This window comes from Poeciliopsis prolifica, unplaced genomic scaffold, assembly GCF_027474105.1.
Source record: "Poeciliopsis prolifica strain line A6 unplaced genomic scaffold, Auburn_PproV2 SCAFFOLD021, whole genome shotgun sequence".
NCBI lineage: Eukaryota > Metazoa > Chordata > Actinopteri > Cyprinodontiformes > Poeciliidae > Poeciliopsis > Poeciliopsis prolifica.
In genome coordinates, this window is record NW_026562396.1 from 8,525,077 (window position 1) to 8,552,974 (window position 27,898).

The 27,898-nt window shown below is 41.3% G+C and overlaps 1 protein-coding gene across 3 annotated transcripts in view; it reads left to right on the plus strand.

Moving 5' to 3' along the window:
• Window positions 1–27,898, plus strand: part of ntrk3b (neurotrophic tyrosine kinase, receptor, type 3b) — a 234,833-nt gene that overhangs the window by 67,184 nt on the left and 139,751 nt on the right. For all 3 annotated transcript variants that reach the window (XM_055044969.1, XM_055044970.1, XM_055044971.1), the window contains exon 4: window positions 27,744–27,812. In XM_055044969.1, coding sequence (XP_054900944.1) covers window positions 27,744–27,812 — 69 coding nt within the window. The remainder of the gene's footprint in view (window positions 1–27,743; window positions 27,813–27,898) is intronic.

Genomic DNA, 27,898 nt, shown 5'->3' on the forward strand with positions numbered 1-27,898 from the left:
CAATTAAACCAGGTCATTCCTTGTTGAGTGTGTAACAATAGCACATCAGATATTTAGTGTGCGTTAACTGGTGTCACAGACTGGGTTTTGCTGCAATAATGATTTAATTTCTGGAAAAAAAAACACAACACAGCTTAGTGACAAGAAACCAAAAGCAGCTACATTTACTTCAGTATTAAAATATGAAAACTGTTGATGTTAACTTTTATAACGCTTATATAAATGCCTTTGTTCTACTTTTATCTCTGACTATATTTACCCCCCCGTGCCTATCTTTCTTTTTCTTCTTGCACTTGGTTTGCACTTTGTCTCGGTTGTGTTGATTAGTTTTGTCACTCTCCCAGAGCAGAGCAGCTGCTGAAGAAGTCTGCGACATTGTTAGCATCGCGAGAGTATGTCTCATGTTCTGTCGTGAGCTTCTCCATGACAAAACACGGATTTTTAGACTTATTTCCCCCAAATGACATTTTGGACAGGACATATGGTCAGAGGAGCTTTTAAACAACCAAGATTTATTTATTTTTTTATATTCGAAGCTAATGAAGAGCAAAAGAAGAGCAAGAAACGCAGAAAAATTCGCTGCCAAGAGACCACACACACACACACACACACACACACACACACACACACACACACACACACACACGCGCGCACACACACACACACACACTCCAAAACAAGTGTGTTGTGCTGTTAAACCATAAAAACAGGTCACCTACAGTTTAGCAGTGGCATGTCAGTGTTTTTGTTGTGTGTGTGTGTGTGTGTGTGTGTTGTGACCTAAATGGGGCCAAAACTCTATGAGAGCAGGTTCCTCAAAATGGATCAGTTAAGTAACAAGTTAGATGAACGCTGCAGGAGCTGCTTCCTGCTGGCCTTCATCCCAGGTTTTTGTGCAGGAGCATTTCTTTGCAACAGTCAGGTTTGAGGACAATTCAGTTAAATCAGCTACGATTCTGCAGTTGATGCGACAAAGTCAACAAAATAGAAGACCGGCATGGTTTGGTGCTGCTCCACCGTTTCTGTTTCCGCCAACAGAAACTGGGAAAGAGCGGCATGCATGTGTGCCCCGCATGACTTCCTCTGGCTCTGAAGGCCTCATCGGTTTGTTCCAGAACGTCATGAAGAGACTCGACTTGACTCAGCAGTCTGCAAATCTTTTAATTTTCTTTCGTTCATTTCTGCGCTCTGTGAAACGCTGTGTTTTCCTGAATGTTTGTGGTTCGGCTGCATGCTTTGTTGTGTGTGCTGTGCTGGTAAGGCCGCCATGCTTTTCACCTACCATCCCTCCATCACCCCCCTGGGCTCTAGAGGGGATGAAACCCGCCGCACCTGAGTCGCCATGATTCTCTCTATATATTGTCTCCTTTTTCTTTTTCTTCTTCTTCACTCATTACCGGACTTCCTGAGGAGACGACGCTGGGCTGGAGCGCCTCCCCTCCGTCCCCTAATGCAAGAAGCGCGGCGACGGCGAACGGATAAACGGAACCTTCCGGTTTGAGGCGGCCGGACCCGGGGCCCCGTGAGCGGGGCGGACCGCTCTCCCGGCCGGGTTTCGTGCCCCGAATGTCGCCGCGCTCATTTCCCGCCCTCCGGAGGGTTTATGACTTTTCTTTTCTTTTTCTTTCTTTTATTTTGAACGTCACCTGCTCGGCTCGCCTTTCTGGAGCGTGGGGTTCGTCCAGCTGAATTTCTCATTGTCATTCCGCCCGAAGCCTCGGGGTCGCTGCGCCGGCTCTGAGAAGAGGCTGCCAGCTGTGCAGCTGTTAGACATGACAGGTTGGCTCGGTTCTGACGAACAGCTGCTGAGCTGGGAGAGGAAGAGGAGGAACAGGAAGAGGAGGAGGAGGAGGAAGAGGAAGAAGAGGGAAAAGAAGGGGTCTTCTTTTGTGTTTTTTGGAGGGAAAATTTGCCCCCGCCGCAGTGAGGAGGGCTTTATGTTAGCATTACCAACAATTTAATAACCCTTGTTGTTGTTGGGTTTGTTTTTCTTAGTCTGCTGAAGTCCTTTAAAGGCCCTTATTTATATTTCTCTTGGCATCAAGCAGGCCTTTCTAGAAGGCAAAGCTTTTTCCACCAGTTTATTTCGCTCCTATTATGCTTTTATGAGCAATTCTCCACATTATTGTGGGAAGTGGTCAAGTAATTACTTCCCAGCGACTGCCTCTGGAATATTATTCATTCTGACGCGGCTCCTCTGTGATTTTTATAATAGTGCCTCCTGTTGGATTAATGTTATTATTCCCTTTTTAAATGGATCCCCTGAAACGCGGTTTGGTTGGTGACAGAAAATCGCAGGAACGCGTTCAAAGGCCAGCTGGTTTCTCTCCTACTTCTGTTTATTATTATTATTATGAAGAAGAGCATGGCTGTGTGTCATGATTTCTGCCTGTTTTTAGGGTCCAGACAGTACAGACAGCAGTATCACATTTAACTATTTGCCAGCTGCTTTCATAGTTGTGGTCATGTTAGTGTAATAAACTTTTGTAAAAAGCCACCGATTTTTTTCAGTTATTTATTTTTTTTATAGCCTGGATCCAGGCATATGGAGAAGCATACTTAGATCTTGAGTTGTGCCCGGATTAATGGCGAAAGATCCATTTTTGTCCATAAACCCGAGGAGGCGGTTTGCTGCCACAACTGTCACAAATCTAAAGTCAGGATTTCTTTGTCCCCAAATCTTCCAATTAAAGGGAGGACTTTTAAAAATGGCTCGGGGTGTCCTCTGGCTGCTGCAATAAAAGATTGATTTATCTCAAATGCTGCAATGCAGCTGCAGCTAATCTTCCCGAATCTCATAATGAATATGGTGAAAACAAAAACGTCCATACATTCATCTTCTGTCTGATTCTACAGCAACCTGTTTCAGTATTTTCAGTATGGGACGCGTAGAATCTATGTTAGCGCAGTCAGATAAACTGCACTAACATGTTTCTTAGCATCCTCTTACCATATTGTACGTCTTTGCTTTTAAGAAACGGCGAGCAAAATGCTGCAGAATTAAAGGAAGACGGATCTGAGGTTGGAAGTAGCGAGACTGCAACATGAAACCTCCTCGCCTGCGAAAATGCGGCAGGAGTGCTGCATTTGGGTTTTTTTTGTTGTTGTTTTTTTAAATTTTCCTCTAGTGGAGTTGGATACAACAGAGGTAAATAGCGAGCAATTTACCTTCAGCAGGCGATCTTAGCTTTGAGAGAACAACCTGAGCTAAAACGGGGATTGTCAGCCGTCTTCAGCTGTGAATTGCATTTTCTTTTTTTGTTTGTTTGTTTTGTTTAGGGTAATCTCAAATGTTTAACTGAGAATAACCAGATAATACATTAAACAGGCAACTGTTGTTTTCTAGAGGGCCAAGAGGGTCTTCTGATCGGGTCAGGCTATCGTCCTACCTTGAGGAAAGCCTTAACCTTAACCTCGGAGTAAGATGTTTCAGCTAGCTTAAAAAAAACCCCAAAAACATTTAGATAATAAGACAGCATGTCATTTTATTTTGGCACCCAACGTTTTTAGCTTTTAAATTCAACTGTCTTGAGACTTTGCACGTAATTTACAGCAGTTTGTCTCGCTCATGGTGAGTTTCGTAGCACCTTTGACCCCAGTTTCCTATCATCGAATCACAGTTAGCTGTAAAGAAATGTATTTTTAGGAGTATTCGCCGCCATGATTGCTCATTATTTGCTTAGTAATAACAGAAGTAAGCAGACGATGCAACGCTGCTGCTCAACATTTTATCAGTCAGTGAAAATGTAAGTTGTCCACCTGAATACATGAAATAAATCAAAACGTTAAGTAATTGAAGCCTTTGACTGCTGGGGTTGACGTTTTCTTTAGAAACTGAGCGCGTTGAAGAAAGCTTAGGCTACGCCATTATCACCGTGACAACAACGCTACAATTGTGATTGTCTATGTGTCTTCAGCTGACAGGAAATAGACTTTTATCTCCTTGAATATCTTGTTAAAGGCCCTTGTACATCTGGTCAGCTGGTTACCACAGTAACCAGTACCTGGACGTGCATAAAGACAGGCTAAGCTACATCACAGGCGCAGGAGGGACGGCTGTCCTCTGAAATAAATGAAAGCGTCTCCGTCGCAGTGGAGTGCCATCGCCCTGCCTCGCTGGCAGAGTTCGCCTGTCCTCACACTGGAACGCTTCGTTCCCCGGACAGGCGCACCAGCAGCACCAGCAGCGCCGGTTAAGGCCCGCATTTATCATCTTCTGCTGCATTAAAGAAGCCGGAGATAAATTTTGTGCGTTGACGATACGGACAAATCATAAAATGAGCTGCCAACGCTCATAAGCTTTGACGTGCAATTTACATTTTTCACAGTGACAGCCTTTAGATTGGTGAATAATCGGTAACATGGCTCCGAATAGCAGCATCTAACCTGTAATTTACCGACATACAGAGGATTGTCACTGCGACAAATGATGCCGGGGCTTGTACTGCAGTGACAGAAAGTGACTGGAATGTTGAGCAAACCTGAAATTTTTAGGGTTACTCTCCCCCCATATAAATATCGGTTAATATCTGATTGTACTGCCAAAATAGGAAATCTTACCGAGTATTTTTGTTTAGTTTCTGGTGTAAATACGTCAGTGCACTTGAGTTAAGACAAAACTAACGTACAAGTAGCTTTTTAGCAAGAAATAGGAGATAGGTTTAAGTAAATAATTTCTTAATATTAATGAAATAAATACTTGTTCCATTGGCAAATCATTTCACTTATAGTATGAGAAAAATATCTTGTTATAAGTTAAATAATCTGCCAGTTTGGGTTGGTACTTTTTTCTTAAATTATTGACCAAAAACAAACTTCTACATCTTGCTAAAAAGTGGCTTATAAGTTGGTTTCGTCTTAATCCAAGTCCACTAGAAGCTATTTACACTGGAAACATTTTGTGTTTTTTGTGGTATGATTTCAAAATATAATTAATCTTTAGCATCCAGATGGCTACATATGCACTTAAACCCAACTGAGGACTTGTGGAAAGACTTCAGAATGGGCAAAAAAAGAAAAGAAATCTGTTTCTAAATATTGAACACTTTTAAAGAAATGCAAGAGAAGACTTGTGGCTTGATTTGAAACAAAAGGTGGTTCTACTGATTCAAGGCTGCCAAATATGGCTGAATGTTTTGAAAAGCAAGCATCGTTTCCTTTCAGCGCATCACCTTAGTCTGTCACATCAAATCCCAATATAATGCATTAACGGGAACAAGTTATTTAACAATGTCAAGGAAAGAAAATACTTTTGCTGTCAGTAATCGCCATGATGCCACGGGCCTCCAACTTGAAATGCGAGAAACGCGAACGCGGGTCATTTTCACTTTGACAGTCAAAGACGCACCACTCAACCGTCGTCATTCTTTTGCAGAGTTTGCGAACGCCGCCGCCCGTCTCGAGACAGGAGAGTCGACGAAAAAATCTAAAACGCGGGTGCAGGAGCGGCGTTGTTTCTCGCTTTGCGCCGCTCTTGCTCCAGCTGTCGGCAGAGGACAGAGTCACAGTGCTGTCCAGTGAAAAGGCGACTGGTGATTCTAATGTTTTACACCAACATATATGAGTCCCAAGCATCCCTGGTGGCAGTAAGAAACAAAATTAGATTTCCCCCAAACCTTTCCTCTTGACAGGGGCAATAGGTCTTTAATGCCTGTAATAAAAGTTGGGATTCCTGTGATAGGTGACCCTGCAGCTCCTAACGCCGGCGCCAGAGTCCTTTTTCTCCAGCATCAACATGATAAGCACGTTTATTGCACAGGCCTCCAGTGATCTGAAAAATAGTGTCCATTTCCCTGTGCCTCCCTTGGTGTTGTCTTTGTTGGTGACGGTGGAGGAGAGAGGAACAATATATGTGGCGAATGCAGACTGGGGCTGAGCAGAAATGTTTTAATTAACTGAAGCATTGCTTAATCCGGTCCTCGGGACAGGGGGAGAAGAAATTAGCAACGCGGTGGGCCTGCCGCCGCCGCCAGTGTCTGGTCTGGCTTCCTGTGCTCGGCTGCAGGAACGCCTTGATCGACTCTCTGAAACAAATAAAGAAATAGAAAGGCTCACCAGAATGAAATTTATAGAGGTTGTGGTTGGATGAAGAGCGTCACCGTCGAACTAGGAGATGAAAGCGCCTGCGATCGTCCTACTTGAAGCACCTTGTGGGACTCAGATTCCTACGTCTCCAGGTCTGGGGACGGATCAAAGCAAAGCGCAGGAAACACGTTTGTGTTTCAGTTTATTTTTTTAAACTTACTAGATTGTCTTGAAGTTGAGTTGGACGCGATCTTGAATCGCGTCTGTCATCTCAGTTTCAGTTTGTAAAGTACTGCACAAATGTATTTTTTTCAGCGCATTTGAAAAAAAAAAATGTTTACAACAAACCTGCACTCTGGAAATTTGAGGCTGGCAAACTCATCAAATATTTAAAATATTTCGATATAATAGTAGAGTTAACTCTTGGTACTGCTGCAGCAGGAAGAGCATCCAGTTTATCTTTATTAATGCTTTTTGACCAAGGTACTCAAAGTGCCGCCTGCCTCACACACCACCCGGCACCTCTACTTTCTCAGGTTGTGTGTTGGAGAGGCGATCCCTGAAACGAGGCCAAAAGACAGGCTGAAAATGCGTCTCGCAGCCGTCTGGGGAAAAATACCCTCGAGTGTCTTTATTGGTGTTTTAATCAACTCTAACATTTTATTGATTTCAGCAAGAGGCATTTCATAAAGCAGCGGGCCAGAGCGGGCTGGCAGTGTGTACCTTCAGCTGAACAAGCAACAAACCGTTTCTCCGTGGGAGCCCGGCACTCCCCCCCCGACACGACACCCCCGCCCGCCCGTTTCCCTACTAACCAACACGTCTCCGTTTGCTTCCTTCTGCTTACCGTTTTTTTGTTTTTTTTCATCTCCCGAATTAGCAAACGCAGTGAGAGTCACGGCTGGACGGCTCTGGTGTACCTGTGGCAGCGCTGTCAGCCTGCTGGCGATTCTGTCGCTGCTTGTCTTGCTGGACGAGTGACAAATTTGATCACATCAAGTACTCAGTCTAAATCAATTTTTTCACTGGGATTTGACGTGCTTATGGAGTAGAACAAAATGGATACAGCGATTTGCACATACAAGAAAAAGTCTGAAAAGTGCGTCGTGGATATGTATTTCACCCCATTTACTCTGACAGTCCTAAATAAAATCAAGTTTAATTCAGAAATGACCTACATTTCCTGTCAACTTAAACATTTTGTGACTCTAAAACACAACAGGCTGCCGGATGAGTCAGCCTCAGTGCGTGGAGGATGGAGGTCTGCTCAGAAAAGATCGAAAACGAACACCACCCAAAGTCATCTGTTGTTGCGCTTTGTCAACAATGAATATCAATGACAAATTTCTATGGGACGTGCTTTGTGTTTTTACAACCGCTAGGCCAGACAATTTCATTTTAGTAAGTCTAAGCTTACCTCGCCGTTGCACTGCAATGCTTTTTTTTTTTTTTGCTTGTTTGCCGTTTTGTTTTCCTCCTTATCATGTCGAGCACTGTGAACTGCCTTACTGCTGCAAATGTAATGTGCAAATACATTATTTTGCCCTTAGCTAATGAACAAAAAAAAAAAAAAAAAAGAACTTATGGAGAGAACAGCAGACTGATTTCTGCTTAGAGAAAAAAAAACAAATGTCGCATCTCACCAGAGTCATGTTTTTATTTTTCTGTACATCTACATGATTGAACTTAGCTGTCACTTTGCTGCTTGGACCCATGAATTTTCCCTCTATAAGTTATTTCTATTGTATTTCCTTGCATCCTGTAATCCAGATCCTCAACTAAACTGTTCAGATCAAATGATATCGGGGGTCGGACTGGCCTAGTCAACGTAAAAAAAATAAATAAATAAAACCAAGCGGGTAATTTGTGGTAATACGTGTAAGTGTGCATTCACAGGCGATATCCATCCAATCTGAAATCTGAAACAAAATAACCCGGTTTGAATTTTTTGACCAATAAGAACGGGCAAAGATTCCAGCTCCCACATGGGCGAGGCTGGTAGAAAATCACCCGAAAAGACTCGGTCCTCTGCATTCGATCAGAGGACCGAATGCAGTTGCGATGTCAGCTTTATTCAGCGCTATTTGCCAAGTTTGTGCACGCAAACAAGTAATCTGACTTCGCTTCTGCTTCACTGTCAACAAACGCACTCGGAACATTATTTTTTTTAATTTATATATCTGTTTATTTATCTGTCTGCTTCGCCGGCTTTCGAGTAAGCCTCTCTCTGTCTCGCCAACATGGCGTCCTCAGACATGAAGTGATCGGTGTTTTACTGTCGTGGTTTGAACAAAAGCTCTTTGTCTTCCTCACAAATGCTTGATGAACGAAGTGACAGTTTCAGCAGGTTCACTGAGGCCTTTGGCCGGAGCCAAAATAAACACTCCCGTCCTTTTAGAGTTTACAGTCTGAAAAAAAACAAAAAAAAAGGCTCAAGGTCAGGACTGCATGTCCCTTTGTAACTTTGGAAATGATCATGATGAGGCCAAATGACGTTGAGTAAGCCGGGGTTTTTTTCTTTCTTTTTTTGTATTTTTTGCGTGTATTTGAAATATGTTTGTAATATGCTTTTGAGTTGAATAGCTAATTTTCTTTTCATTTGAGTAGGAGGCAAATATAAATTCATACTGCTTTCTGCTCCTTTTCATGCATGATTTCTCAAAGTGAGCTGTTTGTAGTTATTAGTGAGTGGATGAAATAAAAAAAAATAAAAAATGAAATGACGTGAAATGCCATCGTGGATTTTAAGTTCAGATCAATAATAATAATTTTAAAAAATGCTAAAAAAAGAAGTATTGTTCTCTTTCCACTCCATGTTAATCTGTGCATATTATTTGTATATTCCAGCTGTTAAAAGCTTCACTGCAGAACTACATCAGTTTTGGATCATTTCTGTCTTTTCACAAGCAAAACATGAAACATGCCTGTTGCAGATCAGGTTCTGGCTAACAATGCCGCCTGCTTAGAGACTAATTTGTTGGGTGTTGGTGGATTCATAGGAAGCTTCTGAAAAGGCAGGATTAGGGCTTCATTAAAAGTAATCATGACCCGTCGTTCATAGCCATAGCTGGAGTGAAAGTAGCTGATAGGAGGGGCTCTTATTACCAATATGAGCCATTAAAACGGCTTTCTTTACAGAACGGCTACTGAGCTTTATTTTTCTTCTTTTTTTACTCCCCAGCTGCACTCTCTCCCCATTCAAACGAACGCCCGTTTCTGCGGAGACGAGGCGTGTTGTCCTGTAATCAGATTAGATTTTTTTAAACATTTTTTTTATACACATCCAACAGTGGTGGTCAGATAATGAACCCTGCTGACTTTGATGCTGGCCTGTTTTTTTTTTCTTGGTGGTCCAGTGCCAGATCACTTTGATAACCTCCTGCAATACGGAGAGTGATTGGAGAGCAATTTGCAGCTCAACACCCCTACTGATTAAATGGAATTAAATAACACTTTATTAATCTCCAAAGGTCAATTATATCATTGCAGAACATGTAATTTGGAATAATGTCTTATCAGAAAGAAGAAGAAAAAGACTGATGATTATGGGGTTATTATACAGTCTTTGTGAATGAAGAGAGCCGCATACGGGCCTCCACTGGCAGGTCTCTACCTTTGTGCTTGTGTCTGTATTTATGTTTACTTGAGTAACTTTTTTTTGGGGGGGGGTTGGAGTACATTTTATAGTATTTTTACGATGCTGTACGTTTTGTTTTACTGGAGGATTTTCATTGAGGTGTCGCTACTCTCACTTGAATAACCGTGAGTCACTTCACTGAGTGACTGAGCTTCTTTAAATCATCTGTCATTTCAGGGAAAGTGATTTGGAATTATTATTTTTTTTTTTTCCCCCCTTTGGCTGCTTTTGAATTTTCAAATTGCTATTTGTATGAATTATTTTCATTTTGGTCCATAAAATAGCCAACATTTCCACATCAATTACATTTCGGTCCATCTGACGATGTCGTTTCTTAAATATTAGATGATTTAATCAGCTATTCAGTACTTGAGTCGTCTTATTTTTACCAAAAACGTATTTACTCTTAGTTTTTAGGCGGCTACTTTTGACTTTCACTTGAGTAAAAATATGTCGAAGCAGTGCTTCTCTTACTTGCGTATATGCTTTGTGTACTTTACCCTCCTTTGTACGGGTTGGAGTATCAGACGTCTTTGTCCACTGTGTGAAAACTAACTTAGTCAAGACTAACTTGCCAAAGACTTTCATTTAATTTCAATCTCCTGCTGTAACACAAGTACTGCTGGCGACAGTCGGAAGATTCAAAAGAAAATCAAATCAATCTCCACAATCTGAACTGTGACGTGAAGCTGATGGGCTCAAACAACCAAAAATAAATAAATAATTAAAAAAAGGGACATTTTTCAGTCACATTGATCTTTGCTTTGATCAGATGTCACTGGAAGCTGAAGTGAACGGCAGCAGTGCTGCTGGATGCTTGCAGCCTGCTCCATTTGCATCCAGATCCAGTAACTAGAGCTGGAAATGACACAAAAGTAATTAGCATAGCAACACATTCGCTGTCAGAAGTCGTACAGCGCCATCCATGAACGGTGAATGACAGACAAACGGACATTTCTCTAAGCTGGCTGACACTTTGTTTTCAACACGTGGCGGCCATCTTGGATGTTGTTTTTCTGTGGGATAGTTCATTTCTCCTGGTTGTTCTTGGTAAAATCTCAGTTTGAGCACTGATACAATGAACATTGAGTTCGTCATCTCTAATGAATGTACTTTTTTGGGGTTGCATTAGCAACAATATACTTCAGACTGGAATATTTTTTGTTTTAACATTGCCACTGCTGGAACGTGAGTAAGAAAAGTCTGCATTTTCCTTGACTCTAAATCATTCCCCTTACAGCTTCACGACTGGAAAGGTGTATATAAAATCTTTACATCAATTTACATGAAGCTAAACGATAGCCGTTTGTACATTATTTCAACCGAAGCCTGTTCGGCGGACGTGACGATCTCTCGATGAAAAGTGTAAAAGCTCTGCTCGGCATCCTTGACGGATCTCCTCCTGGGCCCCTGAGAGGTTCGGCTCCTCATTACGCAGGCTTCAGAAAGCTCAATCAGCTGCTGCTGCATGTAAACAACTCACCCGCCGGCGCGGTTCTTCATCAGAACAGATGTTGATGGGGCCTGAAGTGCCAGCAGAGCCTATTTAAGACAGCGCACTGCAAAAACTCAAAGTTTCGCCGGGTTTCACTTATAACAAGACGTTTTTTAATTTTTTTCCAATGTTATAAATGAAATAACCTGCCAGTGGAACTAGCATCAGTATTAAAAAAAAAATCATTGACCTAAATTGAACTCCTGGATCTTGCAAGTTAGTTATCAGGTGTACTAACACATAGAAACGAGACCAAAAATACTTGGTAAGATTTTGTGTTTTCTCAAAGCACACTGGCAAGGAAAAGCAGAAAATATGTTAAAAAATACATAAAAATAACTGTCATTAGACCTGAAATTGAGAGTTAAATTAAGGATTAACTTGTTAATTTAAAAATATTTAAAACAGCGTGCAGGTCCAGTTTTTCTGTCCCTGTCAGATCAGATCTCTAAGTGTTTTATAATCTTCTTTTTTATTATTTATTTATTTTTTGACAGATGACTCAAGAGTTGGTTCCTCCCATCTGGATCCCTAAAATTTACCAACTCAATTTTCCCCACCATCCTCCGCTTTACAGTTAACATTTCCACTTTAAATATTCTGTGTCTGTATTCTCATCCATTTATTTATTTATTTTTTTGGCTTAATTTCACAGGGAGCTGCAGTTCAGCCACAGCGGAGATGCAGAGCCGCCGGTGTCCTTTGACAAACATTTGGATTTAACAGAAAAGCTGAAAGCTGTTTAACTTGTTCAGAGGTGCTTTTACAGTCGTTCGGGTTTGATGTTATTCAGCCGGGCCGGCTGTGGAGGAGCTGTAAACAGGGTTTTAAAAGCAGATGAGTAGACCACACACACACACACACACGCGCGTATTAAATACACACACCATAACCCGAGGATTTTTCCCTGAGATTAAAGAATTCCCTGTTTTTATCCCTCCTCCTCCCCGAGAAGCCAAACGCACCTGTGTGCGACGCAGATTTGGGGGGGCGAGTGAATAATGTCCTCGATCGTAATGAAACGGGAACTGTTTGAAGTTTCTCCTCGGCTGTTTTCGATTAAATGAATTCCACACTGCAGCTCTGGCACAATTTACCAGATCCGGTCTCTCTTTTTGTATTTCTGGTGATTGAAGTGCCTAAGGTGAGGGAGGGGGGTGTAAAGTGCGTTCATTTTAGCCCCTTTATCTGTATTACAGACTCAAGTGCCGCCAAACCTTCTGCACACCGGGAGACGCACGCACCCATTTGCATCAACGAATCACGGGGCAATTTTTGTCCTGAACTTTATGGGGCTTGTCCGGTATGAGATTCTCACGGTCTGATGAACCTGAGTAGAAAAACATCACGGTTTCACTTTATTTACACAAAAAAATTACACAATTGGTACATATATATCTTTTAATGATATATATGTAAAGAAAGTATATCTGTAGTTTTTATTGAAAACATTTTCAGTAAACACTCATTATGGCCCCGATTCTTTATGTAGACAATGTTAAATTTATACGTTACCTTGATTCAGACATAAATATTTCATCTCCAATAATTGATCTATGTTCAGATTAAGAAAAACTGCCTCAATATAAGCAAGGAAATAAATAGAAATAAACAAAAGCAGATAAAAGTTACTATTTAAAAAATAATGAAAAATTATATATATATATATATATATATATATATATATATATATATATATATATATATATATATCTATATATAAATCATTCAAAACTATGGAACCCTAAGCCAGATTTTAATTGTCAGTTTCATTTGATTCAGTTTTGTTGAACTATTCTTGTCCTTTTTTCTGTTAAAAACATCAACATAAAACAAACTTCCTTTTTTTTTAGTAGATATTTGAAATGTCAAGGAAACAATTGTAACTATGTCAAAGATTTTCATATTTGTAATGTACTGGGGCCTTTTTATTAATAATAACCCCAGAAATGACTTTCAGTTTGTTTTTATGTGCAACAAAAATGTCGGCTGATCTGCATGAAACTGTCAAAATGACTAAACTATTGTGACTGAGATGGACCAATGTCGACATAAGGTTTCATAGGAAGTTAAGGATAGGAGTTTGTTTTGAATTTATCAAAAAAATAAAATTAATTGGTGTAAAATTAATCTATATATATATTTAAGAGACTAAGAGGCCACTAATGTCTCAAAACATAGCCCTTCCTATACATATCCCAATGTGTTTAGTCTGCACCTTGACATCAAATTTCAATTCAATGTTTCAATATCAGACAGCTACTTTTTCCAAAATGTCTGCAAAGTAAATCGATCTATAGTTTTAAGAATCCAGCCTGTGCTTGGTTTCTGTCAAGCTCCTGTACACATATTTGGAAAGTAAATCTAAAAATGCATGAGGTCTTTGGGTTCTTTTTGTCGTTTTACTCTTTAGACGGACATAATATGCTGATATTAGCTCTTTAATTAATCTGCTGGGTTGGGAAATTTGCTGTCAGCTGCTTGTAGCTTGCCAACAAACCTTTCCGAGCGGTGTAAATATAAACTAATGGTGAGGTGTCAGTGTGTGTTTTTTTTTCATAACTGGAAATATCTCCAAGCAATCTAATTTGCTTTATATAAGTCAGGGGAAAAGAATAGAAGTCCTCTGTCAGCAAACACGGCTTTCAGCAACAGATAGAGGGAGAGCTCTGCGTCCAGGGTTTAAACAGTTTTGGCTTTTAGTTTTGTTTTAATGGGTTTTTATTTGTCTAACTCAGGTAGTTTTAGTTTTTAGTGCTTTGAGTTTGCTTGTTTATTATTAGCGATAAGCAATAATCTGTTCCATTGTTGTTCAACGGCCAACTGATTTCTCCCGACTTCTGCTGCCGCCATTTTGTGGACTAGCATAAGCTAACGCTTTGACAGGCTAATAGATCCATAAACCAAAAAGCAAAGCCTGTTGTCGCAATAATTTCAGTATGTATTAGTTTTATAAACGTTTCCCCCAACTGATCATCCTTTTTTTTTATCATGAAAGCGTTTTCTCAATTTCAGTTTTCGCTATTTCATTAGCTTTAGGTAACTATGCTAACTTTCACTACTTCTACAATTCATTTTTTCTGTCGTCTCAAGAAAACTCCAGCAATGTCTGTGCGCCTCATTAAAAGCACAAATGTAGAAGTAGTGAAACAGAGAACAGTTGCAGTTTCACGCGGTGGCTTTTTAAAAGCTAGTTAGCTGGCTAGCTAGCTGCTCAGTTAGCGAGTTGTTTCAAACCCAGATGTTGTGGCTCCCCATACAGGAGGTGAAGCGCACCCACCGAGGACACTCAGTAACTGAGAATGTCCCTGAGATGAGAAAAATGTTTGCCACCGTAGAGTTTGCCTCCCTCCCCTCACACACACACGCACGCACACACACACGCACACACACACCCACACCCACACCCACACACCCCACCTCCATCTCATCTCCAGAGGCTCTGCTCTGCTGCAGTCTGCTGCCTCCAATATGAGGACTTCACTACATCCTCTGAATGCGTAAGTAGGCGCGGATATACCAACAGACAGACTTCATTGGCTCAAAGCGAACGGCTCTATTTTTAATTACGCTCCACATTTTAGCATTAATAAATCATTACCTCGAGGATTTTTTATTTTTTTCGGGACATTTGGGTAATTACTGTAAACAAGTTGCACAAACCGAGCGGCGCGCCGGCTTCGTCTTGACGGAGCAGCGGCGTCGAACCGAAATCCTCTGGATTTGCTCAAAGGAAAATCGACTATTTGATCCTAAGGAGCTTCTGGGACTGGGAGACTTCCTATCATTGTTCACCATAATTACATCTCTTTACTGTACTCTTACACTAATAAAGCCACAATAAGTTGTTTTTGGCATCTACGGAATTGAGCTGTGAGGCTTGAAAGCGTTCAATGAATAAATGTATGTTTCGCTGTTTTTTTTTTTTTAATTTATTGTTTTTTATGTTTGTGTGTGTGTGTGTGTGTGTGTGTGTGTGTGTGTGTGTGTGTGTGCGTGCGTGCGTGCGTGCGTGCGTGCGTGTGTGTGTGTGTGTGTGTGTGTGTGGTGGCAATGGATCAGAGAGTTAATTACAAAAAGTACACAAACAGTCCTCTGGAAAAACAACAAGATTAAAGACAACTGGCAATCTGAGCAAAAACATAATTAGCAGAGAAACCGAAACAGAAATGTTAAATGATTTTGGGTGGGGGGAGAACAGTATTTGTAATTAGGGCTTTCTGTAGACATCTTTGCATAAATACATCAAGCCCAGGTCAAGTGGAATTTACTTTTAGTTTTCCCTCCGCAATTTGCGGATTACCACAGCCGCTGCTCTCGCTGGGAGTCCCTCTGTTCTATCGATTTTGTTTTCAGTGGGGTGTGCTCCTGCCTGCTCTGCAAAGATGCTGAATCCTACCAAATATTTTTGCTTTTATATTTTATTTATTTATTTTTTTTTATGTGCAAATATGTCGTTACACTTAAAATGACAGAAAAGTAACTTGCAAATAACTTTTCGGCAATCTGCGGGATCTTGTTTTAAGTAAACACTTCCTCAATATAGATTGTTTTTGTTTTGTAAGCAGTAGCTCCACTTGCAGATTATTTCACATATAACATCAGAAAAAATTTATCAGAAAAAAGTGAAAATTTATTTCACTTTCATTAGAAGTGAAATAATCAATATTAAGTAACTAAACTAAAACAAGCTCTTATATCCTGCTGAAAAGTTACTTGTAAGTGCAGTAGTACACTTACTGTAAGTGTACTACTGCACTTACGCTTTAGGATTTAGTTTTTGTTGCTGTGTGGTATAATCACCTTCATGGGGACCAAAGCTTTGTCCTCAAGGAAGTGGAACAATATGATTGGATTAGGGGATTAGAGAAGACCTTACTAAACCACGGCCACATCACCTGATCTGAACCAGCCTGCATCAAAGTCCATTGATAAAGAGAAGCCATGCTTTTATTTTGAAAGCGAGCCCTTTTTTTGCAAAGCCTTTTTTTGGGGGGCTTGGGGGGGTTGTTTAGTTTTAAGGCAACAACGGGTGTGACAGAAAATGTCACTCTCTACAATTCACTCTCAGAAACGTCACAATAACAAGAAAACGGCTGGCGCACAACGGTTTTAAGACCGTATGGATTAATATGTCTGCAGTCAAAAACAATGTTTTCTGTTCGGTTTGAGTGCAAAAGATTTTGCTTCACAGAGGGGGTAACCGACGAGGAGCATTTTGTGCACACACACACACACACACACACACACAAAAGGCTGTTTAGGCCTTTCAGACTTTCTTTTTATTCGCTCATGTTTTATTTGTACTCGACGTGAGGCTGAGAAATGAAACTCTCTAAACGCCGGCTCTCCGGCAGAAACCTGAAGGTTGCGGTTTTAAGCCCACTTTATCTGGAATTGTTCAGAATTTCATCAACCTTGACGTAAACTGTCCAGTCATCTTGCGAGTTTATTTGGGATTGAATAGTGTTGCCTTTGTGCAAAAAAAAAAAGGAAAAATAATAATAAAAAGTTTTTTACTCTATTGTGGATATTTTATTCAGAAGAAAAGGTTTCTGTCTAATGTCAGCCACAAGTTCAGGTGGAGGCTTAGAGGCACAACCTCTTTTAACACGTTATCGAGCTGTGACAATTATCTATCTGTTAAAAAACCCCAGAAACATTGTTTTGAAGTCGGTTTCACACGTTATATGACATTGTTAACATGTACGTGTGGCACTGTTAGAGTTTTTATGACGCCTTTAACTGCAGTATGTTGCCTGGAAATGTTTTTTTTTTTCTGCGGATTGTTTCAAAATGTTTTTCAAATGTGTCCTTCTTTGTGATCCCTGGACGACGGATAAAAATTAGCAACGGCTCTAAATCCGTGTTAATCCTCGTGGCCGATGTGTTCATTAATGCTCATTATCCTCATTTGTGCAACGTGATCTGAACTTTCCACTTTTTACACCTCCACTGTAGCAAAATGATGGACACGTCGCATGTTACCTGCGCATGCGTGCGCCACGGCAAACAGTTCAATCCACCTTAAACCTGGCTGGATATATTCATTGTAATAAGAAAGCCAAACCTCTATCATTATTATTACTATTATTATTTTGAAGACTCGTAGAGCGATCACTTATTTAAAATGAGCAGAACAGCAGTGTGTGGTTCAAGAGGTATTTAAAGGACTGCAGGCAGTGCGTCTGCAATTGCTTTGAATTTGTTGCAACAAATCTTCCAAACCGACATCTTTAAAAATTTCATGAGCATGCTCCACTATGCAAAATTCATAACTTTTTTCCCTCCGAACAGTTGGGTGATGTAACCGGCGCGCCGCTGCTTCTGCGGCCTCTCTCGAGCGCCGCGTCAACAGTTTGGAACCCGGAAAGGTATGCGGGGAGCGGCGTTTCAAGCCGATGACGGGTAACCTTGGTGAGCAGCGGCAGCGCAGCGCTCCCAGCTCCACCGGGCAACACAGTCACCCACGCGGTCGCTCGCTCAAAACAGGCCGTAAATCTCGCTCCCGGTGATGCTCGCCATTCCAGCAGCCCCTCATAGCCAGTCAGCTGAGAGCCGTGTTCTTTTGTTGTTTCCTTTTTTCTTTTTGTATTAGGTACACATTCTGTTTGCCTTTCTCTTTATCTTCACAGCCAAAGGTGTCCGGCCTCCAGTTAAAAACGGTCAAATTCAAAAACACTTCATTGATCCCAAAGGAAAATTGAATGTTGTTGAGATTCGTATTTAGATTCCTTCAAGAGTTATTGCCGATGTCCGTGGTTTTTGGCAGGAAATACCTCCTGTAGCAGTCTGTATTACAGCGGTTTTCAAGAAGCCTCTGACTGAAGGTTTTTCCAAGGCGGTCTCATGATTTCATCCCCCACAGCTCCATCAGAGGGTCAGAGATGTTGGAAACCTTCAAAAGGAAGATGGATGCAGTCTGCCTGTTTTAACAAAGGGTGGGCAGAAATATCAGCTAATTAATTTGCAAGCCTGGTAGAGATATGCCCCAAAAGACTCACACTGACTAGGAGGAGGAGACTTCATAAAAAAACTGTGGCTCCTTTTTAGAAAAATTTCCAGATTTTTGTTTCGAAAAATGACAAAAGTATGCATTATTTTTCCCTCCCACATCAAAACATGCCCTGCTGGTCTGCTGTAAAATTGCATTTGTGGCAGGAGTGGTGTGACAGAAAAGTGTTTTAAGACTGTTACACTTTTGCATGCCAGTGTATTTTGGCATTTCTTCTGGATTGCTGAGCAAAAGCCTCTCTTTATTCTTGAACTCTGTCTCTATTTGGTCCCTTTTATGAATTTCGTTTTTATTTTCAGATCCAATCGCTGCGTCCCAACCGCGATAGACAAAAAAAAGGAGAGAGACTGTTAAATATAGTTCATACGAATTGTTGTAGCTGACGTTTTATCCTATCCTCCAATAAAACCTGTAAGTGGACGGAATAATTATCCGTCGTAGCTTTTGTTTCCCTTTCCTCGACGACGCCGCTCGTCCACAGGACCGCTTGTTTCCATGGCATCGGATTAGACACAAGAAATATCACTCACGCCGGCAGATAAAAGTCAAATCTCTCTCTGAGTCATTAAAAAAATAAAATAAAGTAAAAAGGAAAACAGCTTTTTGTACAAGGAAGAGAAAAAAAAAGAAAAGTTTTTTTTTCTGGCTCATTGATCCACTAAGCTACTCCCTGAATAGGCCCTTGTTGCTGTAATTATTACAGTGGAGATGAAAAATCACTGGCTAATCATTCCTTGTCTGAGGAGAAAATGCAGCTTCTGCTGGCGCCTGGGCAAGCTGTGATATATATGACGGCCTGCACTCCATTTGTGAGACATGACTAACAGCGTGCGCTCGGTCCTCTGCCCCAGTGTGCAGTCTGGCAGATTGCGTTTAATGTATTTAAGCGGCAGACGGGGGGTTGAGTCGGTGGCCCGTGAGACGCGCGGTTACATCAGAGCCTGAAAAGCATGAAATGAATGCCGAGCGTTGTCGTGCAGGAGCCCGCCGATGGAGAGCCGTAACCCCGCTCTCCCATTCCTCAAGGTGACAGCTTCCCGGTGTCCTTCCAGCTCGGGGAAAATCCAGAGGTTGTGTGTTTCAAAAGGGGACAACGCACGTCCCAAAATATGCCGGTGTGAGCCATGATGACTGTCTTTCGTCTGTAGTTCCCTCAGTGTACAACAAGCGAAAGTCCCATACATTATGGTGCAAAACAGACGAGTCAAACTTCTGCTATCAGAAGAAAACGAACAATGATGATAGTAAATGATGCTCTTTTTTTTTAAACCAACAAAACATATCGAGTTACAAATTTAAAATGAATTACAAGCCACTTAGTAAAAAGCTCTCCACAATACAAGCAATAGAATGAAATAGAATGACAATAATAATCACCTGATCACTGCCGGCATATTTCATTGTCTTTGAGCCAGAAGTTTAAGTTAGTAGGAAATGTTTTCAAAGGGGAAGTATTATGTATTTTCCAGACACATAGTGTTATTTTATAGCACAATCAGTAACCTTCAGTTGTTATAAATGCTTTATATATATGTATATGACTTAATTAAACACCTTGAAATTGGGCTTCTGTCTCTTTAAGAAACTCCTGCTCTTTCTGAAACTCCGCCTTCAGGAAGTCATCACAACATGGCTCCTTTATTAACCCCTTAGCAACGTTTTTGCCAGCATTTCACTGACAAGTAGCTCCTACAATGAGCTCAGCAAATGTGCAGTTCCACCAGGTGTTTGCTAGTTGCTGCTGGCTAGTCTGAAGGAGCAGAGTGAGGGCGTCACGGAGGACGGCTGGTCTGTGAGGCAGACGCTCAGAAGTTTGGAAATTGCTGCTCTGAGGCGGAGCTTCGTCCTCGAAGGCGGGGCTAGGTCCAACCAGGCGTTTTGCACGGCTGAAAGATTGCCATGGGAGATCAATGCAATTCTCAAGCATGCATGAAAGAATCAAGGCAACGCTCCAGGCATGTTTTTGATCAAGCAGTACCACTTCAAACTCAAAGCACTTGGTCTTAGATAAAACTGCACCTTTAAGAGATCAACACGTTGATACCCTCTCTGTGGTATTTCATTCCAGTCGTGAGAAGCATTCCCTGAAAACTGACCAAATGTACTTCGTACCTCTGAGATGGACATCAACCCAATTTGGAAACACGGCGGGAAGATGAATCGCACCAAGTGTAGGGAGATTCCGGGAAAAATAACCTGCCGAGCGGCTACAAAAGGAGGCTGACCTTCCAACAGGAGCTCGATCCTAAACATCAGAGCTGCGATCACATGGTTTAGATCAAAGCGCAATCGTGTTAGAAAGTCGTAGTCAACGACCAATTGCTTTTCAACTCAATTTTGGTCTGATAGGAAAGGAGCCAGTGGATGTATTCACACTTGAGATGAATCTGCGCGTCTCTTTGAGCCGTCAGACGTGTTTTGATGCTGGTTGAGCCTTGATAGATCAAAGTGCCCTCGCCCTTACATTCAAGACTGCAATATTCATTTCTAAATTGTTGACATGCTGTAAGATTCTGTTCAATAAAAAAAAAAATAACATATGAGAAGTTTCAAAGCAAGACATTTTAGCATTTGAAGTGTTTTCTTTTTTTATGATTATTATTTTTGCAGATTGCATCCTTACCCTCACTGTTCATGAAAAGATATACATTTCTAAAAGAAACGACAGCATAAAGCAACCCGGGGATCGTTAAAGGAGGTAATTATTTCCTGCTGCAGCAGAGAGCGTCGCGTGTCTGATAAAGACTTGATTTTGCCTCGTCCGTATTGCTAATCCATTGCAGCAATTTGCTTGGCGGCGGTCGGGTTCTCCTCCTCGTGGTCCTGAATGTCAATCCGCAGACCTTCCCCACACTGAGGCGGCAGCGAGCGGCGACACCGCGCTAATTAGCCGGCCCTCTGGAGCCGCCGCGGCCCTCCCGGCGGCGAGCGGAGTCGTGAAGGCAGGAGGGAGGAGGAGCCGCGGCTCTTCTGCGAGGCGAGCAAAACGCTGGGGTCGTTTCGCCTTAGCATTCCCTTCGTCGCCCTGTGGAACAGGGAGCCAACGCTGCCATCAATATTTAACACCTAGACGCATCCGATCTTGTGTCGTCGTTTTTTTCCCCCCCTTTTTCTTCTTCTTTTTGTTTTTTTTCGCCCCAGCTTCATGAAAATTTCATGAGAATCTCATAATTACAATTCCTCATTGGAGTGAGCGCAGTTTGAGTTGTCGATTTGTGTAACAATAACTAAAGGCCAGTGTGTGGATGCTGAGCCTGCTTCGGGTTGGGCTTGGTGTGTGTTTACGTTGGACAGTATGCGGTACAGGAAGGCATGCTGCCTTGTTTTTTAAACAGATATTCTTTCACTTTTTAAAAAAATGTAATAATCAACCTCTTCCCACTTGGCCTTGCTGCCTTGTTGTTTTTTTTTCTTTTGATGGCTTATTTCTGCTGTTTTGTTTATATATTTAGTCATTTATTTTAGTACACGTCTTCCCCTCCACAACAATCCAATTTTAGTTGACATTTCTGGTCAAGATGCGAAGAATGACCTTTGAAAATAGAGCACTCCCTGCCTGAGATGTGGGGAGGTCTCGTTGTGCGCCGGAACAATTCTCTTCACTTACTTGGACGTAAGGACGGAGCAATCGGAAAATACCAATTGAAATTCTCTTGTGTACTTTTGGAAAGTACTTAAGTGCGGTTTACAATTACAACTGGGTATTTACGCACACTTTTTTTTTTTTTTTTTTTTGCCGCTTGAGAAATGCCAACATAGCGAAGGAGAACTTTATTGAGAATATTTTTATTTTCTAGTTTTTGGTGGAATTGTCTGCATGATTTGGGTATCCTTCCACAAAACTAGCCCCGGTCGCAAACAACTGAAGCAAGGATCTGGGTTTTTGTGTGATTACTAGTTAACATAATCCCCGTATTGTCTTGTCGAGTCCCCCGATCGGTCCCCACCTGTCTCTTGTTCCTGTCATTATCGCTGTTGTGTGTTTGTACTCACTGGCGTCTGTGTCTCCCTGCTGGATTTTTGTCACTTTGTCCTTGTTTTCTTCCTGAGTTCTGTCCCGTTCCTCACCTGCGGTTCCTGGCACAGAGTTCGGTTTGGACATCATTAAACGTGTTCTGCACTTCATCCTGGGCCTCTCCGCGTTTAGACCTCACCATCAAACCATCACTTCAGTGGGAGTGAGATCAGTCCCCTCCAGAAATGACCCAATTGTGTCATAACTTCCTGGTGGATGATGCTGCCTCTCCCTGTGCTTCACAGTTACTAAGTTTTTCTTATGTTTAGAAGGTTCTCCAGGATTTTTTTTTCTCCAAATGTAGCTGGTTATTTTGGCCAATACTTCAATTCTCATGTCATCAATCTGCAGGACACACCTAAAAATTAGCAAATTTGTCTCTGTTTGAAACTGCAACCTATAATCTGGCTTCTTATGTAGCTTTTGGAGTAATAGCCTCTTTCTCTCTCAGTGACATTTCAGAGTAAGTCCGGAAAGGAATCGTTTTGGGGTTTTTTTTGTTAGAATTTTATTAGTATTTTTTTTTTACAGATCATTCCGCTTTCTAACAAGCGTGAGCCAGCGTTCTCATTGGGCCGTTTTGCTTTTGTTCTGGATTTAGATGTTCGTTTGAATGAAAATACTGTACAATTTCTGGGAGTTTAGCAAGAAATTCTGTTCACTTCGGCCTCCATGTCAGACAGTAAGAAAGCGGAGGTTATGTGTCGTCTTACTTTCTGTAAATATCCAGCAGCATCTTTAATGAAGGTGATGAAGCTCGAAGCGGCAAGATGTGAGATAACTCTACTGTCCAACTTGAATGGACATTAGGGCCTTGTTGGACTTTGTTCAAGGGGAGTCTTGTGGACTTCCAAGTGCTGGTTACCTTAATTTAGTGGACAGAAAGGGGAACACTGAAAACAGATAGCTGTGTTGTGTATCAACAGAACTAAATCTGCTACCAGAGCCACTAAAGCTCACTAATTATGATGTTGTATCTGGCTTCTCGTTTCTAGCTCCAGGCCAGCTAGCTGGACAAACAGAGTCTGTGCTAACACTATGGAGTAAGGGCTGATTGGGCGCCGTGGTTGTCCATCTGCTCTTCATTGGCATTATTCACAGCTTTATTAACACGTATCTACCTATTACGGCTCTGGACTCTCTAAAGTCTCTGAAATATGCTGAGCAGTTTGAAACTCTTGACTTGTCAATTTGGGTTAAAAATAAAATGTGCAGCCGTGAAGTTCAGTGTTGAGATATTTAATGTTGCACTTGCTTTTATAGTATTTTTTTCTTTGTTTGTTTACACATTCCTTTTTTATTCTTTACCTGTGTCAGAACATGTGACTACGTGGAAGATAGTGTGGAGAAGTGGATTTCCATTTTTTATAACCTTACAGTAACCGTGTGAAATACATAGACCAACAGACGATAGAGAGGAGTCTCTTTTTTAGTCCTCACTATTCTCGGTCCCTTAGATTGTTTGCCCTAATGTTCTAACTTTCCCTTTAGTTTGTTCAATCAATATGCAAATATCCAAACTTTAGACAAAAACTACAATTTTAAGCCATTAAATATTCAATACCTTTGAACATTTGTTTCCGATGACGTTTGCTCGTCAGATTAAGAGCATCTTGATTCGTAATGCAGGATTCATCTGTGCGGTGGTACTTCTGAAATAGGTTTTCATTGACTATTCTCTGTTGCACCATTTTCCACCACACTTCTTCCTTCAATTCAGTTTTTTGGTAATATACTTGGATGCAGAACCGAGTGAACAACCAGCTTCTTTTGCAATGACCTTTTGTGTCTTACCCTCCGTGTGACGGTGGAAGATGACCGTCTTCTGGACGTCTGTCCTGTCGGCAGTCTTCCCAATCATTGTGTGGGCTACTGACCCTGAGTGCATGCCACACAATGAGAGACCGTTTTAAGGCTTGGGAAACCTTTGCAGGTGAATGTAGTTCAGTAGCTGACCAGGAGTTTTCATTTTTCACTGTATTCTGATATTCGGAGACACCAGGTTTTGGGTTTTTGTCATCTGTGAGTCAGAAACGTCAAAATGATAAGATGTACACTGCAAAAACACAAAGTCTTACCAGGCATCATTGGTGTAGTTTGTTGTGCAAACGCCTCCGTACACCTGAAAGAAGACAAAAAAAAGTAACTTTTCAGCCCTTGTTTTAAGTCAGTAATTCCTTAATGTTGATAAAAAAAGAAGTGCTAGTTCTACAGGCAGATTATTCAAGCAATGCATTTCTTCCATGTTATTAGTGAAACAATTTGCCAGTGGATCTAGTACTTTTTCATCAATAATAAGGAATCTTTGACTAAAAACAAACTCCTATTTCCTGCTGAGGAGTTACTTGTGAGTTGCTTTTCTTGTTTCAAATGTTATAAAAGCATTTGCACTGAAAACTAGACCAAAAATTCTTAGTAAGGTATTGTGGTTTTGAAGTGTGAAGCCTTGGAATGCCTCACTACATATCTGATGTTTCTACATGAAATGAGTTCCAGCTTTCTCAAACGACTGTCACAAAACGTTGCACGATTGCGCAGCATTCTAATTATATGAGCCTGTGCCTGTAATTGCAAGCTGGCATAAAAAAAAAATGTTCCTGTAAATGTCTTCTGATGCCCACACTGTACATTTCCTTCCAGTCTTCGATGGCCTACACCATCTTAAGCATCAGCTGTGAGCAGTGGCACTTTATAATTACGGACCAAATATTGACGGCTACTTGTTGTATAATTAAACTTGACAGAATATAGCTGGATACATTCTTAAATCGGTGCTGACGGACGGCATAATTGCGCTGCTTTTATTGATAATACTTCGCCATCGAGATCCATCGGCAAAGACTTAGAACGCTATCAAAAATATCCTCTTACCTGCTTTTGGGCTGAATCCTCTGCCCGTGATGAGCAGCTGCCTCTGGTTGGCAAAGGTGGAAATGGACTCATCGACGGTCAGAATCTATAAATAAATAGTAGATGTTGTCGTCGTCATCCCCTAACAGGAGCAGCTGTAATTAAAACAGCTACACACACGAATATACTGCACGTGTAGTACACACACATCGGAGTGTAGTATACACACGTCAAAGTGTTGTATATACACGTCGGAGTGTAGGACACACGTTGAAGTGTAGTATACACACATCGGAGTGTAGTATATACACGTTAGAGGATAGTATATACACATTGGAGTGTAGTATATACACGGAGTGTAATATATACACGTTGGAGTTTGACATACACACATCGAAGTGTAGTATATAAAGTATCGGTATATAAAGTGTTGTATACACACGTCAGAGTGTACTATGTGGCCCATCGTGTTGTATACTCGCGCGCCTATTTAAAGACGTCTGGTCTGACTCAGCCTCTATTTCGGGGTGTGTGAGCGTTGAGTGGCCCCCGCTCTCCATCAGCTAACTAGCTCGCCCACTTTCCCACTTGCCCCAGCTCTTCCTCTCTCTCTCTCTCTCTGTCCTGTAATGTATTCTCCGAGGATAACACACGGCCCCTTGGAGACCGCCGGCTTTCTTTGCAAGGTGAAATTTCATGCATCGTCTTTACACATCTCTCTCACCCACTTCCTGTTAGGCAGCATCTATTTCGAGACACACACACACACGGACGCATGCGAACGCGTGGGTAAACAAACACACCGATGTGCATCTGTTGGGATGTGCGTTGCACGTTTGTTTTCTTGCACATGCGTGATTGCGTGCGTGATGGACTAACTGAGGCAGACCTGCAACGGCCTGAACTCCCTGTTGCTATGGCAACGTGTCTGGTTATAAGAGAGACTAATAGGTCTCCCACACGAATTAACCTAAATGGACTTTGGATGTAGAAGATAACACATTTAGGTACACGTGGAAACCGATTAAGGATTAAACGTAAGTGGTTAATTTCGCCATTCATTGACTTTATTTTGCTGATTTGGAATTTTCTCAGATGAGAACCCTCCGTTTTGATGCGGCTCCTGTACCGTCAGACACAACATACCAGAGTTCTTCCATTTATCTCACTCTTAATAATTTTGCCTGGAAGGAGCTGAGCTATCGACAAGGCCAGATTATAGCAAACATGTAACATAAATATATAACCATACAATAACTAATGTCACTCCTTTTTCTTCTTTTTTTCACCAAACACTGCACACAGTGTTCAATATAAGCCACTTGTTTTATCATTTCATGCCATCACAGAGATGCTTTAATGTATTTAGGGACGTCTTATTCGAGGTTTCGGTCAAATCCCTTTTGAGGACGTTTGCTATAGATCTCTGGTTTCTTGAGCCAAAGGGGGTTTTTATGTCAATTGACATATTTGACTGGAAAGCAGTCGACTTTCCTCGATTGAGTTGCTATTGGCCCTGAAGCTCCACCGAGACGAACCTACGTTTCCACCCCCGGTGCGCTCGGATTCTGAGCATTTTGGTTCATTATTTCTATTACTCATGAAGTTTCAAGGAACTAATGTTTTTTTTTTTTTAATAAATGGAAGGTTCAACAATGTTTTTCATGTTTGTTTCAGGAGATGGAAAAAAAAATGTTCTAGGTCCGACTTCCTTTTGGAACCGGGACTCAAATGAAATGTTGGATGTTCAACATTGTGTGTGTGTGAGAGAGATCAGTGTATAAATTCAGAAGATAGATTTTAAATGGGACATTTAAAGAGATAAAACTGAAAAAAAGAATGTTTCACTATGGTGAATGGATCAAGCAAGCATAAACACCTGGTTTCGTCCACCTGCAAAGTTTTCCAGCCTGATTTAAACATAAAATACAAAACACTAACAAATGTGTGGAGCTAAACGCATCGTTATGAAGACTCAATGCTCTGATGGTTTAATAACGAGACACATAAAGATGGATAAATGGAGCAGTATGCAGGCGTATTCTTCACGTAGAATAAAGGACCTTGAAAGCGATTAGTGTGAACATGAGTACATGTATGTATTTCTTATGACAAAAACGAATCATTGTGGATTTGCACGCACGTGTGCAAACATAGTTTCCATAATCGACAGTCCTCTAACTAATCATCTGCTTATAACAACCCACTTCACACCATGAGTACACAGACATGACCCTGGAAACAATATTAAAGAGGAAGCACTTTTTTTTTCCCTGAATGTGAAAGACAGAGGAAAGGAAATCAGCACTTAAGTATAAAATGTACAAGATAGAGAGCGAGGTACAGATGGAGATTCAGAGCAAAAACACCGACAGGCTGATCACTAAACAAAAGATTTCCCAAAAGTTCACAGAAAAGAAAATACTACGGCGGCTTGGAAGAGAATTGCACATGTGTTAAATCTGCCACCTTTTTTAATTGCATATTCACGTTCTTCTTCTCCTTTCTCCTTTTAGCGTCTTGTTTAGACTGTAAATTTAGATAATCCGACCGGATTTCCCCTTAAGCCTCTAAGGGACATTTTCAAACCCCAAAAATACATCAGATTTTCATGCAAGAAAAAGGTTCAGCAAACAAGTCGACATATGGGTAATTATGAATACAATTAAACTCATGGCTCTCTTGTACTTTTTATTTCCCCCCACAGAAACCTGTCGAAGAACCCGCTAACCACCCTGAAATGGCAGCTCTTCCAGCACCTCCAACTCTCCGAGCTGTAAGTCTCCTCTCCTCTGTCTCACTGGCTTTTGTTTGAATTTTATTACAGTACTTTATCATTGTCCTCAGTGCACTATCAGCCTC